Consider the following 13,780-nt stretch of genomic DNA (forward strand, 5'->3'; position numbering starts at 1 on the left):
GACTAAAAATTCTGACCAGCCTTCTGTGGACTTTGGTTTCAGTGTTCTGTTCTTACACTTGGAAGTACTGTTTGGATATGCCCTGTGTATGTGCCACCCAGTGGTCAAGTGGTCTGCCCCGTAGTTCTGATCTTAACATCTTTGCTATGCTGTTTAGGATTACATTTACACAAGTGCAGCTTTGAGGTGAGCCTAGGAATTTATACACAACTTTCTGGAATAGCTTTTTCAAGCTCCTTTCTCTCTGAGATCTTCCTAGAAAGCTGGAGCTTCCATTACACTATTCTGCCAGGCATTTCTCATATCTGGGGGTAGGCATCAGGAGCATAGAGAGAGAAAAAAGCCATGGGGGCTCACATTACCCTTTTGGACCCACAGCTCCTTTGATTGGAGAGAAAGCTTTATCCCCTCAGTACTTTAGGTGTTTGTGGTTGCTGAGGCAGCCACCGGGTTAGCCTGGGTACAAAAGTGTGGAGGCAAGGGGTGGGGGAAAGAAAAGAAATATGGGGGCTTTCCCCCATTCCCTCTGAGTGTTAGCCAAAAGAAAAGTGCTTCTCTTAGGGTATTTACTGCATCCTGGTTCTCACTTCTGGTTTTCAGGCTGCCTTGAGTCCAGGCCAGGGAATACTAGAAGAAAAATAGGAAACTTACCACCAGTCCCGTGGTACTTGAATTCCTATCTTCTAACCCTCTCCACCTGCCCCAGTATACTTTCTTGAGTCCCCATATAGCTTCTCCATACATTCTGCCCAGCTTTTATATCTGCATTCAGTGAGAGGGACAGAGTGGAGTATGTTTGCTCCAACACAGTCTGAACCAGAACTTGGTATGTTATCTGTTAATTTTTGTTTTTTAAGTGTCTGCCTCTTTTTTTATTGCAATAACACGGCTTTATTGTAGAAATCTTAGAAAATAAAGATAAACTTGGAAAATAAAGATAACATCTTCTGTAAACTCATAAACTGAAGAAAACTGTTATTTTGGTGTATCATCCTTTCTTATTTCGTATACTAGTAAATATTTTTTTCCACTTTAAAAATAAATTAGATAATCAATAAAAATATTAGTGATTTTAACAAGTAATCTTAAGACCCAGATACTACTGACTTGATCTTATGTTGTTTATTCTAAATCTTGTATTTTCCATAGGTAGTAAGCCTTTGTCCTCAAATTGGCTGGGTTGAAATTGATCCTGATGTTCTCTGGCTTCAATTTGTTGCTGTAATAAAGGAATCTGTCAAAGGTAATTGGATTTATGAAAATAAAAATAATAAAGTATATTTTGTTTGTAATAAGAATTTTCCTCGAGAGTCTAGAATTTTGTGGGCTTCCTAGGTTATACACATATAGCATTTTATTGGGGTCACAATGTCACTCCGTTTTGACCAAAAATGTCAAGGCAAACAAAAGTGTTACTTCTGGGGTTGGAAACATACATTTGGTTAGAAACCCCAACTATGTTCCGAACATGAAAGAAAGGGAAAGAGTTTGTGAAGACAGAACAAGGTGGCTTCCAAAGAGTTACATGAGCTGCTTTGAAACATCTGTGACTGGTGCTGGCAAGCAGACTTACACTATGCTGTACATGACTAATTGCGTATGTCTATTGCTAGGTGAAAAGTTTATTTTTTAACAGCGAGTTCAGTGATGTAGAGCCAGGATGTAGCCATTTGGGTTAGCCCAATTCAAAAGTTCAATTTCACGTGGTGAGTGTGAGCTAGCTTAGCTTCCTGGAAGCCTTCTGGCTCCATTTTAGATTGCTCTCTTGACAATTTCAACTCCATTTTTCTGTTTTTCTTTCATAGCAGTTTCCCAGTATTTTTTAGGAGACATTGCAGTTCATAGTGAACTGCTTTCTCAAGGAATGGAAACAGCAACTCTGCCCTCTGGTTTGAGTTTTCTCAGCCATAGTTTAAAGGCTCACATTCTGTCTTTATTCCAGGTTGCAGCTGGTGCCTATTTGTTTTCCTATTGTGTACAAAATGCCAGAGGGTTATAAACAAAATTATAACACACAGTTCCTGCTGTCAGGAGTTACACTGAGTAACCTTTATTATAAAATACTAGAGGCCCGGTGCATGAAATTTGTACATGAGAGTGGGGGGTCCCCTCAGCCCAGCCTGCACCCTCTCCAATCTGTGACATCCCTCTCACAATCCGGGACTGCTAGCTCTTAACTGCTCACCTGCCTGCCTGCCTACCTGATCGCTCCTAACTGCTCCCACTGCCCCCGCCAGCCTGATCACCTCTAACCGCCTCTGCCTGCCAGCCCGGTAGCCCCTAACTGCCACCCCCTTGCCAGCCTGATCACCCATAATTGCCTCTGCCCACTGGCCTGATTGTCCCTTACTGCCCCCCTGCCGGCCTGGCTGCCCCCAACTGCTCCTCCCCCCTACCAGCCTGGTTGCCTCTTACTTCCCCCCCCTGCCAGCCTGGTTGCCCCCAACTGTCCCCCTCTGCCAGCCTGGCTGTCCCACGCAGCCTGCTGTTCAGTCGTTTGGTCATCCCTCACTAACTCCCCTGCCGGCCTGGTTGCCCCATGCAGCCTGCTGTTCAGTCTTTGGTCATCCCTCACTAACTCCCCTGCCGGCCTGGTTGCCCCATGCAGCCTGCTGTTCAGTCGTTTGGTCATCCCTCACTAACTCCCCTGCCGGCTTGGTCACCCCATGCAGCCTGCTATTCGGTCATCTGTCAGTTGTTTTGGTTGTGATTGGCCCTGGCTTTTTATATATTAGGATTTTTTAAAAAATTATATTTTATTTATTTTTACAGAGAGGAAGGGAGAGGGATAGAGAGTTAGAAACATAGATGGGAGAGAAACATCGACCAGCTGCCTCCTGCACGCCCCCTACTGGGGATGTGCCCACAACCAAGGTACATGTACTTGACTGGAATCGAACCTGGGACCTTTCAGTCCACAGGCCGATGCTCTATCCACTGAGCCAAACTGGTTAGGGCTATATTAGGATGTTTTTGATTTTTCTGTGTGGCCTCTCCATTCAAAGTGCTTTCCTGGCTGCTGCCATGGTCTGAAATCTTAGCTCTTTAAGAATGTTTTCAGTGCCACACTTTTAAAGAACATATGAAACATGTCTTGTAAATGTAAATCCTGAAAGGTCTTTTACTTTATTTTTCTGGCTGAATTACTTTTCACCTATTTGGTTTGAAATATTTCAGAACCTATAAAATTTTGCACAAATAGTACACTGAATACCTATAGAGATTCAGACATGTTTTGCGGTGTTTACTGTATCATCCTCTAAAAACTTTTTGGCTGATTCATTCAAGGGTTTGCTGTGATATAATAACAATATCCCTAAATATTTCAGCATTATTTCCAAAGAAAAGTAGTATTCTCCTATATCACCACAGCCAGGAAATTTAACATTAATATGGTGACAACTGATGGACATTCACACCAATTTAACACCAACAGGAATCCCCATTTTGGGGTACTGTGAGGAAGGAAACTTTTAGTGCAAAACAGCTCAATTGTGATACAGCAGGGCTGTGAAAACAGCACAGGAGTGAGGCAGCCGTGGGCCAGGTGGCCCTGGTACCAGGCTCCTTTCTGGCTAGAGAGCTCTGCTCTGAGCTAGTCCGCTTTCTTCTGCACTGTTCTGCTCTGCTCTAGTGAGACATCTTCAGTATGTCAGCTCAACAATGGAAACATAGCTCTTAGTCCTTGGTGGAAAGGGAAGAAAGTGGGCTCCCAGAGCCAGAGGGGAGCTGACATATAGACAGACTAGAGGCCCGGTGCACAAAAATTTGTGCACTCGGGGGGGAGGGGGGGTCCCTCAGCCCGGCCTGTGCCCTCTCGCAGTCTGGGACCCCTCGGGAGATAACGACCTGCTGGCTTAGGCCTGCTCCCGGGTGGCAGAGGGCAGGCCCAATCCCTAGGTGCAGCCCCTGGTCGGGCTCAGAGTAGGGCCGATTGGGGAGTTGGGGCGCCGCCCCATCATGCACAGAGCAGGGCAGATTGGGAGGTTGTGATGCCACCCTCAGTCACGCTCAGAGCAGGGCCAGTTGGGGGGTTGGGGCACCGTCCCCTGTCACACTCAAGGCAGGGTCGATGGGGAGGTTGCGGCGCCACCCCCTGTCATGCACAGAGCAGGGCCAATCAGGGGGTTGGGGCATCGCCCTCTATCACCCACAGAGCAGGGCTGATCAGGGGGTTGGGGCGCCGCCCTCTATCACCCACAGAGCAGGGCTGATCAGGGGGTTGGGGCGCCGCCACTCTCACACTCAGGGCAGGGCTGATGGGGAAGTTATGGCTCTACCCCATCACACACAGAGCAGGGCCCGTGGGGGGGGGGGGGGTTGGGGAGCTTCCCCCTATCAGGCACAGAGCAGGGCTGCTCAGTGGGTTGGGGCCCCACCCCCTGTCACACACAGAGCCGCAGGGCGATCAGGGGGTTTGGGCGCTGCCCCCTGTCACGCTGATCCCGGTGCCGGGAGGCATATTACCCTTTTACTATATAGGCTAGAGGCCTGGTGCATGGGTGGGGCCGGCTGGTTTGCCCTGAAGGGTGTCCTGGATCAGGGTGGGGGTCCCCACTGGGGTGCCTGGCCAGTCTGGGTGAGGGGCTGAGGGCTGTTTTCAGGCTGGGAGTGACTGAAGTTCCCAACCGCTCCTTTTTTTCTTTTTCTTTTTTTTTTTATTCTGGGCCAGCTTTACCTTGAGGCTTGACTCCAGCTCTTAGGCCGTCGCTCCTGAAAGTAGGTTTCTGGCCTTTGCTTACAATGTTGCGAATCTGCTGGCTGAAGTCCTGCGGTATTTGTTACAATGTTTCTTAAACTGCCCGCTCAGAGGCCTGCAGCCGCAGGCGGGGAACATTGGTTTCCTCCAATGATCCTCCCTTACTGAGGCAAGCAAGCCTCATGTTAGTTTCAAGCTGCCTGGCTGCCGGCTGCCATCTTGGCTGACAGTTAATTTGCATATCTCCCTGATTAGCCAATGAAAAGGGTAGCGGTTGTACGCCAATTACCATGTTTCTCTTTTATTAGTGTAGATGTCTCTGCCCCTGGTCCCTGATTGGTCTGTCTTCATGCAAATAAGAACCCCAAATCCTCACAGTTTGATTGGCCCAAAAGGCACTATCCTGATTGGTCAGAATGGAACTGCTCTGATTCGTCAATTGGTCAGTGAAGATGTTGATGGGGATATAGCTGTGCAACTCCAATTGGATGGGGAAAGCCTTAGTTTCATTGGTTAAAGTAGGATTCCAGGAACTCCTTGATAAGGAGCCTGGTCAGCTGGCAGGAACACAGTGCAGGCAGGCAGCTTAGTGCAAGCTTCTCCCTAAAGCACAGTTTGCATGAGAGGGCCCTGTGTAGAAATGGCTGCTAGGTTCTGTTTTTTAAAATTTGAGTCCAGTTAGCCATCAGGAGCCCTTCTTATTGGGTGTCTTCCTTCCCAGAGTCCACAACAGTATTATTTTCTAATGCTTATTAGGTTCCAGTATTCCCCTATTACCTCAGTCATTAACAACTTTTGTTCTCAATCCAGAATCTAGCCTAAGATGAGGCATTGCATTTAGCAGTCAATCTATTTAGTCTCATTTAATCTAGAGCATGTTCTTTGTGACACTGACAAGTTTCCAAAATTACAGACCAGTTTAGCAGACTGTCCTGCATTTCGGGGTTGCCTGATTACTTCCTCATGGTTCAGGTTAAGAATTTTTGGGAGGCGTAGAGGATGTTTTGTCTTTCTCTGCTCAAATTGAAGTTGTCTTTAATTTGCTCAATGGGATAAATGCTTTTTTAAAAGAACTTCACAAAAAACTTGCTATATTTTAAGAAATTTGGACCAAAAAACCCCACTATGTTTTTGTTTATATCCTAGCATCTGTTCATGTGGAAAATAAGATTTGAGTTTCACTAGGGATTTTCCTTTATTGCCATCTACCAACTTCTATTATGATTGATCATTGCTTAAATTGAGATCCAATATTTTAGTATTATCAAGAAGAACATATAATCTGACTTTTAATAGTGTTTATTTTTTTTTTGAACATTTAAAGATGAAGGTCATTTTGTTATTATTAGAATATGCCATTTTCCCTTAAAAGAATCATCTTAGTAATGCTCTCTTTATTAATGCCAAATGTGTTATTAGAATGCCAGGTAGGGCCCTGGCCAGGTGGCTCAGTTGGTTGGAGTGTTGTCCCGTACACTGAAAGGTTCAGGGTTCAATTCCTGGTCAGGGCACATACCTTGGTTGCAGGTTCAATCCCTAGTCGGGGTGCATACGGGAGGCAGCCAATCAATGTTTCTCTCACAGATTGATGTTTCTCTCCCTTCCTCTCTCTCTAAAAAAATTTTTTTTTTTAAATTTAAATGCCAGGTAGGTACTGGAAATATCAGAGGAACACTTTGTAAAGTATATGATTGCCTAACTACTATGCTGTACACCTGTAACCAGTACAAAATAATATTGAAACAATAAAAAAAGAAAAACAATGCTAAACCTATATGTTTTTCTTAAAGATTATACTCAATAATTTCTTTTCCACACTACAATTTATTAAGAAAAATTTCATTGACTTAAACATGTGAGTTATCCATCTTTATTTTCAGCTGCAGGAATAGAGATGAATCAAATTGTTGGACTTGGCATTTCAACACAGAGAGCAACTTTTATTACGTGGAACAAGTAAGTGTGATAAGCCTTCTGTTGCTGGGTTCATATCACAGTGAATACCTGTTTTGGGAGTTTCAAGTTTGTGAATTAAGAACAGTTTTGTTTTGTTAAGAGGGATGAAAGTAAGCCTACTCTCTGCCTTATTAAAATATATTCCTGCATGTCACCTGGGCTTGACTTATATTAAAGAATAACAATAAAAAGACTGTTGCTGTTATTAAAATTATCCATTTCTTTACTTTGGTGTGAGTTAGTTTTTCAAATAAGCCTTGATTGAAGACCTTAAAAATTAGTTTATACCCAAAAAGATTCAGGGGAACCTGACAGACTTCAGAAACACATGACTATGACTATGGTTTATATTTTCATTGTATTTCAAATTTCATATTTAAGTACATACAGCATAAGAAGTATATATAGATTAAACATGGTTATAATATCCTAATAGCTACCATATAGTGAATACCTGTGATAGTATTCAGGTTCCATTATCCTTGCAAAGAAACCTGTTATTTTGGTAATTTTATAGAGAAAGAAATTGAGGCTTAGAGAAATAAGTAACTTGTTCAAGCTCACTTAGTAGAAACAAGATTCCAAATTGTCTTTTTACCCCAAAACACATGCTCTTTCCACTACTCCTATTTGCCTTCAACATGTGTTTCTTATTTGAAAATAATAACAGAAACACTGTAAATGCTTCTTTGTTACAAAGCACTAGGCTGCAAAGGGCATCTTGAGCTTGGGGCAGTGAAGGAGATTGCTGGTGGGTATGGGGCATGGGGGAGGTCTAAGAAATATAATGAGGGTGAATTCATAAGGACTTGGCCTTGAAGTCAGTATTAGGCAAGAGGAAGAAGTTCAAATTTAACAGGATTTCTGGCTTGATGTTTGGAAGGATATGATAGAGCTTGTAGAGAATATAAGACAAAGAATGAGTTGGTGATGAAGGTGGGTAGAAGGGAACATGATACAATGTTTGGCTTGGGAACATGGGCATGTAGAAATATCCCAGAGGTGGTTAGAACATTGCCCTGGTTTAGACTGATGCATGTCTCATCTCCTCCAGATAGGTGCTCTTTCACAGCATAATGCTTCTCAGGTTGATCCCTATATCTGTAGTCCCCCTGAAATTTCCCCCCCGCCCCCCCAATTCCCTACCCAGTGACTTGGGCATATCAAGTCTTAAATAGGTAATATATTTTTCAGATGAGTAATAATGAAGTAAAGTCATCAGTGTACTGTGTAGATCAGAATTTCTACTAGTAAATAGTGGCACTGTTGACATTTTAGGCCTGATCATTCCTTGTTGTAGGACTGTCCTATGCATTGAAGGATGTTTAGCAGCATCCCTGCCTCTATTTACGAGATACCAATAGTCTCCTCCCACAGTTTCTACAACCAAAAATGTCTCCAGATACTGCCAAATGTCCCCTGGGTGGGGGACAGAATCATTCCTACTTGAGAATTGTTGACGTAGGTGAAGTCTAGAGAAGTAGATGAGTTTTCTGGTGGGATTATACATAATGGATAGAAGAGAAGACTGGATTTGGACAATGAGTCACTTTGGGAAGTGGATGATATGGAAATAGAGGCAGTATAGTGTTCATAGGGAAAAAAACTGTTTGGAAGTATAATGAGTGGTTGGATTTGAAAATTAGGTCATTAGCCACAGAGATTGCTTTCCTAAGAACCTGATTATTGGGTCATTCATGACATGAAGCTTAAAGTATTAGGAAGCCAAGTTTTCCTGTGGCAGTAGGATCATCTCAGTTTTGGGAGAAATTGAAGATTGGCCAGATTCCAAGATAGTTCACTTTTCTTACTGGTGTGGCTGTTGTAGAAGGGTAAGATTTCTTCCTAAAACAATTAATTGTGAGTTTCTTCTTGGCTGTCCTGCTTTGAGATGTTTGTAGTCTTTCAAGAGTTTTGGAAACTTTGCTTGTACGAACTGAAATACTGAATATTAAAAAAACAAAAACAAACAAAAATGGGCACAGAAGGCCTTGTGCTTCTTTTATCTTGAAACTAGATGCCTGATGCATGAAATTCGTGCAAAGGGCTCAGCGCTTGCAACCCTTGCCTTGGCCCTCGCAGCTGTGGCTTTATCCGGAAGGTCGTCTGGAAGGACGTCTGGCTGTCTGGTCTAATTAGCATATTAAGTTTTTATTATTATAGATAATGGAACCTTTTCTGCTCCCTGGGCCCTGGGGAGCCATTGTGCCTGTAATGCTGGCAGGTCCTACAGGCTCCCTGACATGACACTTCTGCTCATTTTTTGAGAGAAAAAGAGGGAGATTGAATCTAATATATTGTTCATCCCAGACCCAGCCAGCACCTTTTCTTCCAAACTCACTGTCTTCTCCTGTGTCCACAGTGTGTTCTGTGTCTGTGGCCACAGAAACAGTATTTTCCTTACAGATGCTGTCAAGAAGTCTAAACTTTGAGCTTTCTTTTTGTTTTTCTCTTTGTGCCCTTTCCATCCTACCACCTTCTGATGCCAGGAAACTTGTTATTTATTCACTTTTCTTCAGTTCTTGAGTTTTTTGTTTTTGTGTGATTTTTTTCAAATTCTTTAGGTTAAATTTTTTTTCAATACATTTAATCATGTCCTCTTTCCACTACCCCCACTTACCTGTATTCTAAAATTACTCTAAATAATATCTCCTCCATTTTGGTTGCTTTAAATTTCTTGTGTTCTCAAAAAATTCTTAAGCTCTTTTGTTTCTTCAGCCCTCTGCCTCTCAGGGAGGCTTCTGCCAACTAACCTCAGATCAGGGTGTATACCAATTAGTAACATAAACTGAGAGTCCCAGGAGCCAGGGTTCACTCAGCACCAGGCACTGAGAGGGAGGATGGCACTGTGCTGGTTGTTGAACTGAATGTAAAGATGAATAAGAATGCCAGCCCTCAAGGCAGTTATAGTTTCATAATACAAGTCCATAAATTTTGTAGAACTTATGTTAATGGCTCTTACTAATTACTTATGACACACAATACATTAAGAGCCACAGAATGCTATAATGTGTTAAGAGGTTTAAGGCAATTCATTTATAATATTGCCATTCATGTTTCTCCTTGATTTCTCCATTTACTATTGGCAGAGATAAAATAAACCTAAATTACTACTCAATGAATATCAGAATATATGCTACTACTTGAGCTCAGGATTCCACATAGTCTTCTACTGTGTTATGAATTAATATGCTACTTTCATCTTGTATCTTCTCCCTGCTTCACTAGCTGTAAACATATGATGCTTCATGCTGCCTTGGAAACTTGGAACATATAATGCATTTTGTTGGGAGTGTTCACCCTCCTTGTTTTTTCTGACTCATCCTTCAGAGTGCAGTACCATTTTCACTTCTCAAAGAAGCTTTTCCTGACCCCTGAGTAGGCAGGATCTATCTTCCTGTTAAATATACACATGGCACCAGTGTTTCTCCTTTAAAGGACTTATTCCTGTTTTAAGTAGGCCATTGTATAATTATTTGTTTGACTTCCCTGGTAGAAAATATATTCACAGGGGCAAAGATGAGATGTCTCTCTGTTCACAGCTGTGTCCCAGCTCCTGGCACATATTGCTATATAAATTTTTGCTGAATGAGTGATTAGTAATAAGATTCAAGTGTATAAATAGCTGCTATTGTAGAATGGATCCAAAGAATCATATATCAATAGATTTAATATCTATCAAACACAAGCTGATAGTTATTATTGGTAGAGAACATTTTTTCATTTATCAAATACGTCTTTGGTATCTGGATCAAGTGGTGAGAATCTGAAAGTGAAAAGACTATGCCCTCAGGAGGCTCACAGTCTAGTGGTAGATACAGATGTGTACATTACATAGATAGTTGAGGTACAGGCTGATAGATGTCTGCTCTGTAGACTACATTATACCTGGCAATGAAAGAGCTGGAGGGGAGACTGAACAGTGGAGAAGAGGGAGTTAGGGAAGGTTTCCCAGAGGCACTTAAGCCAAGTGTTTTTTGTTTTTGTTTCTTTGTTAAGCCTCACCTGAGGATATTTTTTTCCATTGATTTTTTTCTTTATTTTTTTTAGAGAGAGAGTAGAAAGGAGGGAGGGAGGGAGAAAGAGAGAGAGAGACATTGATGTGAGAGAGACACATAGATTGGTTGCCTCCTGCACATGCCAGAGATTAAACCTGTCCTTGACTGTAAATAGAGCCTATGACCCTTCAGTCCATGGGCTGATGCTCTAACCACTGAGCACCGGCCAGGGCTGGAACCAAGTCTTGAAGGAAAAATAGGAGTGTCCTAAGTGGGAAGAGCAAATTATTGGCAAGGGTATGAGGAATAAGAGACTGGTATGTCTGAAGCATCAAAAGTACTTTGGAAATTAGGGTTGAAATAGGGATGGTGCCACGCCCCAGCATTGGCCTCCTTTCCTACTCTGACTCCACTTCAGACCACCCTCCTCTTGTCCTAGGCTCCATCCACATGGCCTTGCTCTCTGTTTCTGGACCACTCCACCCTGGCTGCTACATTTGGGAGGAGTGGCTTTGCACCTGTTGTTCCCTCTGCCTGGATCTCTCTTACCTGAGACTTAGTCTTTCTCATCATTCAGACCCTACCTCCAAGATCACTTCTTCTAAGAGACCTTCCATGACCATTTTACTTTCCCATCACTTTGTTATTTTATTGTTTTCATATCACATACTATGTAAATTTTTGTTTGCTTCTTTGCATATATATTTATTACATCTCTCTGACAAGTAAGAAGTTCCATGAGTTTTGGGAATTTTGTCTGCCCTGTTCTCACTGGGTACTTCACACCTAGGACAGTACCTGGCACATAGTAGGCACTCAAATCTGTGAGTGATTGAGGTGAAACTGGAGGTTTCCAGGTTGTAGTAAGAAGTTTGCCTCTTATAAGCAGTGGGAAATTATAAAAAGATGCTAAGCAGGAGAGTAATATGACCAAATTGACATTTTAGAAAAAATATTCTTGAAGCACGGTGGACAGTGGATTTGGGGAGAATGAGACTATAACAGGGAAATCTCTTTGAAGGCTGGTATCTGATGTCATATCTGAAAAGATACCACACCCCCAGTTACTCTGTTCCTTTAGCATAATCTTATATGAAATAATATGTTTATTTACTCATTTGTTTCTTATCCCCATCAGAATATAAGCTCCAGGGATATTAAGAACCTTTCGCCCCTAGTTTTTGGCCGAAGCAGCCAAAGGGAACCTTGAACTCAGGTGTGGCACGCTAGAGAAAGCAGTAGCAGGTTTAGGGCAGACATGCTGCATTTGAGATGATGTGGGGCAGTCTCAGGAGACATGATGAGGGCAGCTATTTGTAAGGGAACAGAACTGAAGTGAGAGGCTGCCCTGCAGGTACGGATTGGTGAGTGCTTCTGTGATGACTGCATTCGTGATTTTTCAGGGAGAGCAGCTTGTTAAAAAGAGAAGGAGACCAGGGATGCAACCCTCAGCAAACACCAGCTTTTAACTGGCAGTCAAAAGAAGAAAAGTCTGCAAAGGAAACCAGTAAGGCACTTAGAGGTATGAGGAGACGCAGCACAGTGCTGTCACAGAAGCTTAGGGGAGGGATGGTGCAGCACTATTGCAGAAAGGCCACATCACACTGAAAGGGTCCTATAAACCTGAGACTCTGGTGACCTTACTGGATTGTACTTGGTTGAGGTACGGTGGTGGCGGGGGAGGGATGAGGAAACATTGAGGGGCTCAGCTAGGTGGGGACATCTGGGGTCAGGAGAGATGTTTTTGATTCTGCTTCAAAGATGAGGTTAGGTATGTTTAGAGAAGAAAGTTGAAGGAATATTTGATTTAATGAAGTGATGGAAGAGACAGGAAGGCATGGAGAGAGAGCACAGGTGGAGACACCAGCCTTCAGCTTGAGAGGAAAGATTTCCCTCTGAACCAGGGAAAATGCTTGATGGCTGCAGGTATAACTGATGGAGGAGTGGGAAGTAGAGGAAGGTAATTTCAGTGTTCTGATTTCCTTGATATTTCTAGGGCTTGAGAAATGAAAATTTGGAGATGCCATTTGTGGGGAACGGAGAAGAAAGTAATGTAGGACAAGAAACGAACTTTTATCATTTTAAGTGATGTTGAGAGCATAGACAAGGTTGTACTCCATAAGTGTGAAATATGGTACCAATTTACAAGGATGTATGACTTTTCTCCAACCCCTCTCAATGGTTCTGGTACTAAAAGTGGAGAGAGAAGATCCCAGGTTAGGAGTTGAAAAGGTTGTTAACAAGGGGCATCTTGCAAAATAGTGAAGTGTGAAGTTGGAAAGAGAGATTGGAATAAACTATCTCAGAACTCTGGAACCTGATTGACTCTTTTAACAACTGGGGGAGTGCTGGATGAAAGTAGAGGCAGCTGTTCTTAGGTATGAGAGGGCGTGTCCTCCATTCCTCAGCCCTATTGCGGGTGTGGGGAAAGCAGCCCAGATCCCTGGAGCAAGTGGCTGGTGCCAGGGCAGACATGGGGACCTTGTCCTATAGAAATGTCTGCTGACAAAGTTGGATGGATTGGAAGTGCCCTACAAGACTGGTTCTGATGCCTGCTCCAACTATGGCACTCTCAGCTCTCTCAGCTGCAGCGACTTCCTTAGGCAGCATCTGTTGGACGATTTAAAGGCCCATTACCTTTATGGGCACATTTGGAGCCAGACATTTAAGAAAATAGTTCTCAGGTCACTAGCTGATCACAGAGATAACAGAACAGAAGTTTCAGACACTTCATTGACCACACAACAAGGAATATACACTTCACAAAAATAGTTTGGAAAGGTCACAAACTAAAAGCTCCAGCTCTCAACAGGGAAAAATCAGAACGGTTGGGGTGGGAAGGCAGGTTCTGGAGCACTGGATGACTTAAAGAACTGGTCATGACTCAGGAACGTTGGACAGATTGATCTATTAAAAACTAAAATGATACATTAAGGTATTAAATTACACATAAATAGTATAATTTAAAATTATACTACTTAGAATCCATGACTTCTTATAACCACTTTCAGCACCCTTAATTACTGTCTTTCCTGTAAACAGCACCTCTCTGTATTTAGCCTCACAAGTTATTACAGCAAGGTGCATTTTTATATGTTAAACTAACAAAAGGAAAAATCAGTGTGTG

At 42.8% G+C, this 13,780-nt stretch overlaps 1 protein-coding gene across 4 annotated transcripts in view; it reads left to right on the plus strand.

Moving 5' to 3' along the window:
- GK5 (glycerol kinase 5) overlaps positions 1–13,780 on the plus strand; it is a 145,204-nt gene that overhangs the window by 31,130 nt on the left and 100,294 nt on the right. For all 4 annotated transcript variants that reach the window (XM_081086158.1, XM_081086159.1, XM_081086161.1 and 1 more), the window contains 2 exons: positions 1,150–1,243; positions 6,580–6,655. In XM_081086158.1, the coding sequence (XP_080942284.1) occupies positions 1,150–1,243; positions 6,580–6,655 (170 nt within the window). The remainder of the gene's footprint in view (positions 1–1,149; positions 1,244–6,579; positions 6,656–13,780) is intronic.

Source organism: Myotis nattereri (assembly GCF_964212035.1).
Source record: "Myotis nattereri genome assembly, chromosome: 3".
Classification (NCBI taxonomy): domain Eukaryota; kingdom Metazoa; phylum Chordata; class Mammalia; order Chiroptera; family Vespertilionidae; genus Myotis; species Myotis nattereri.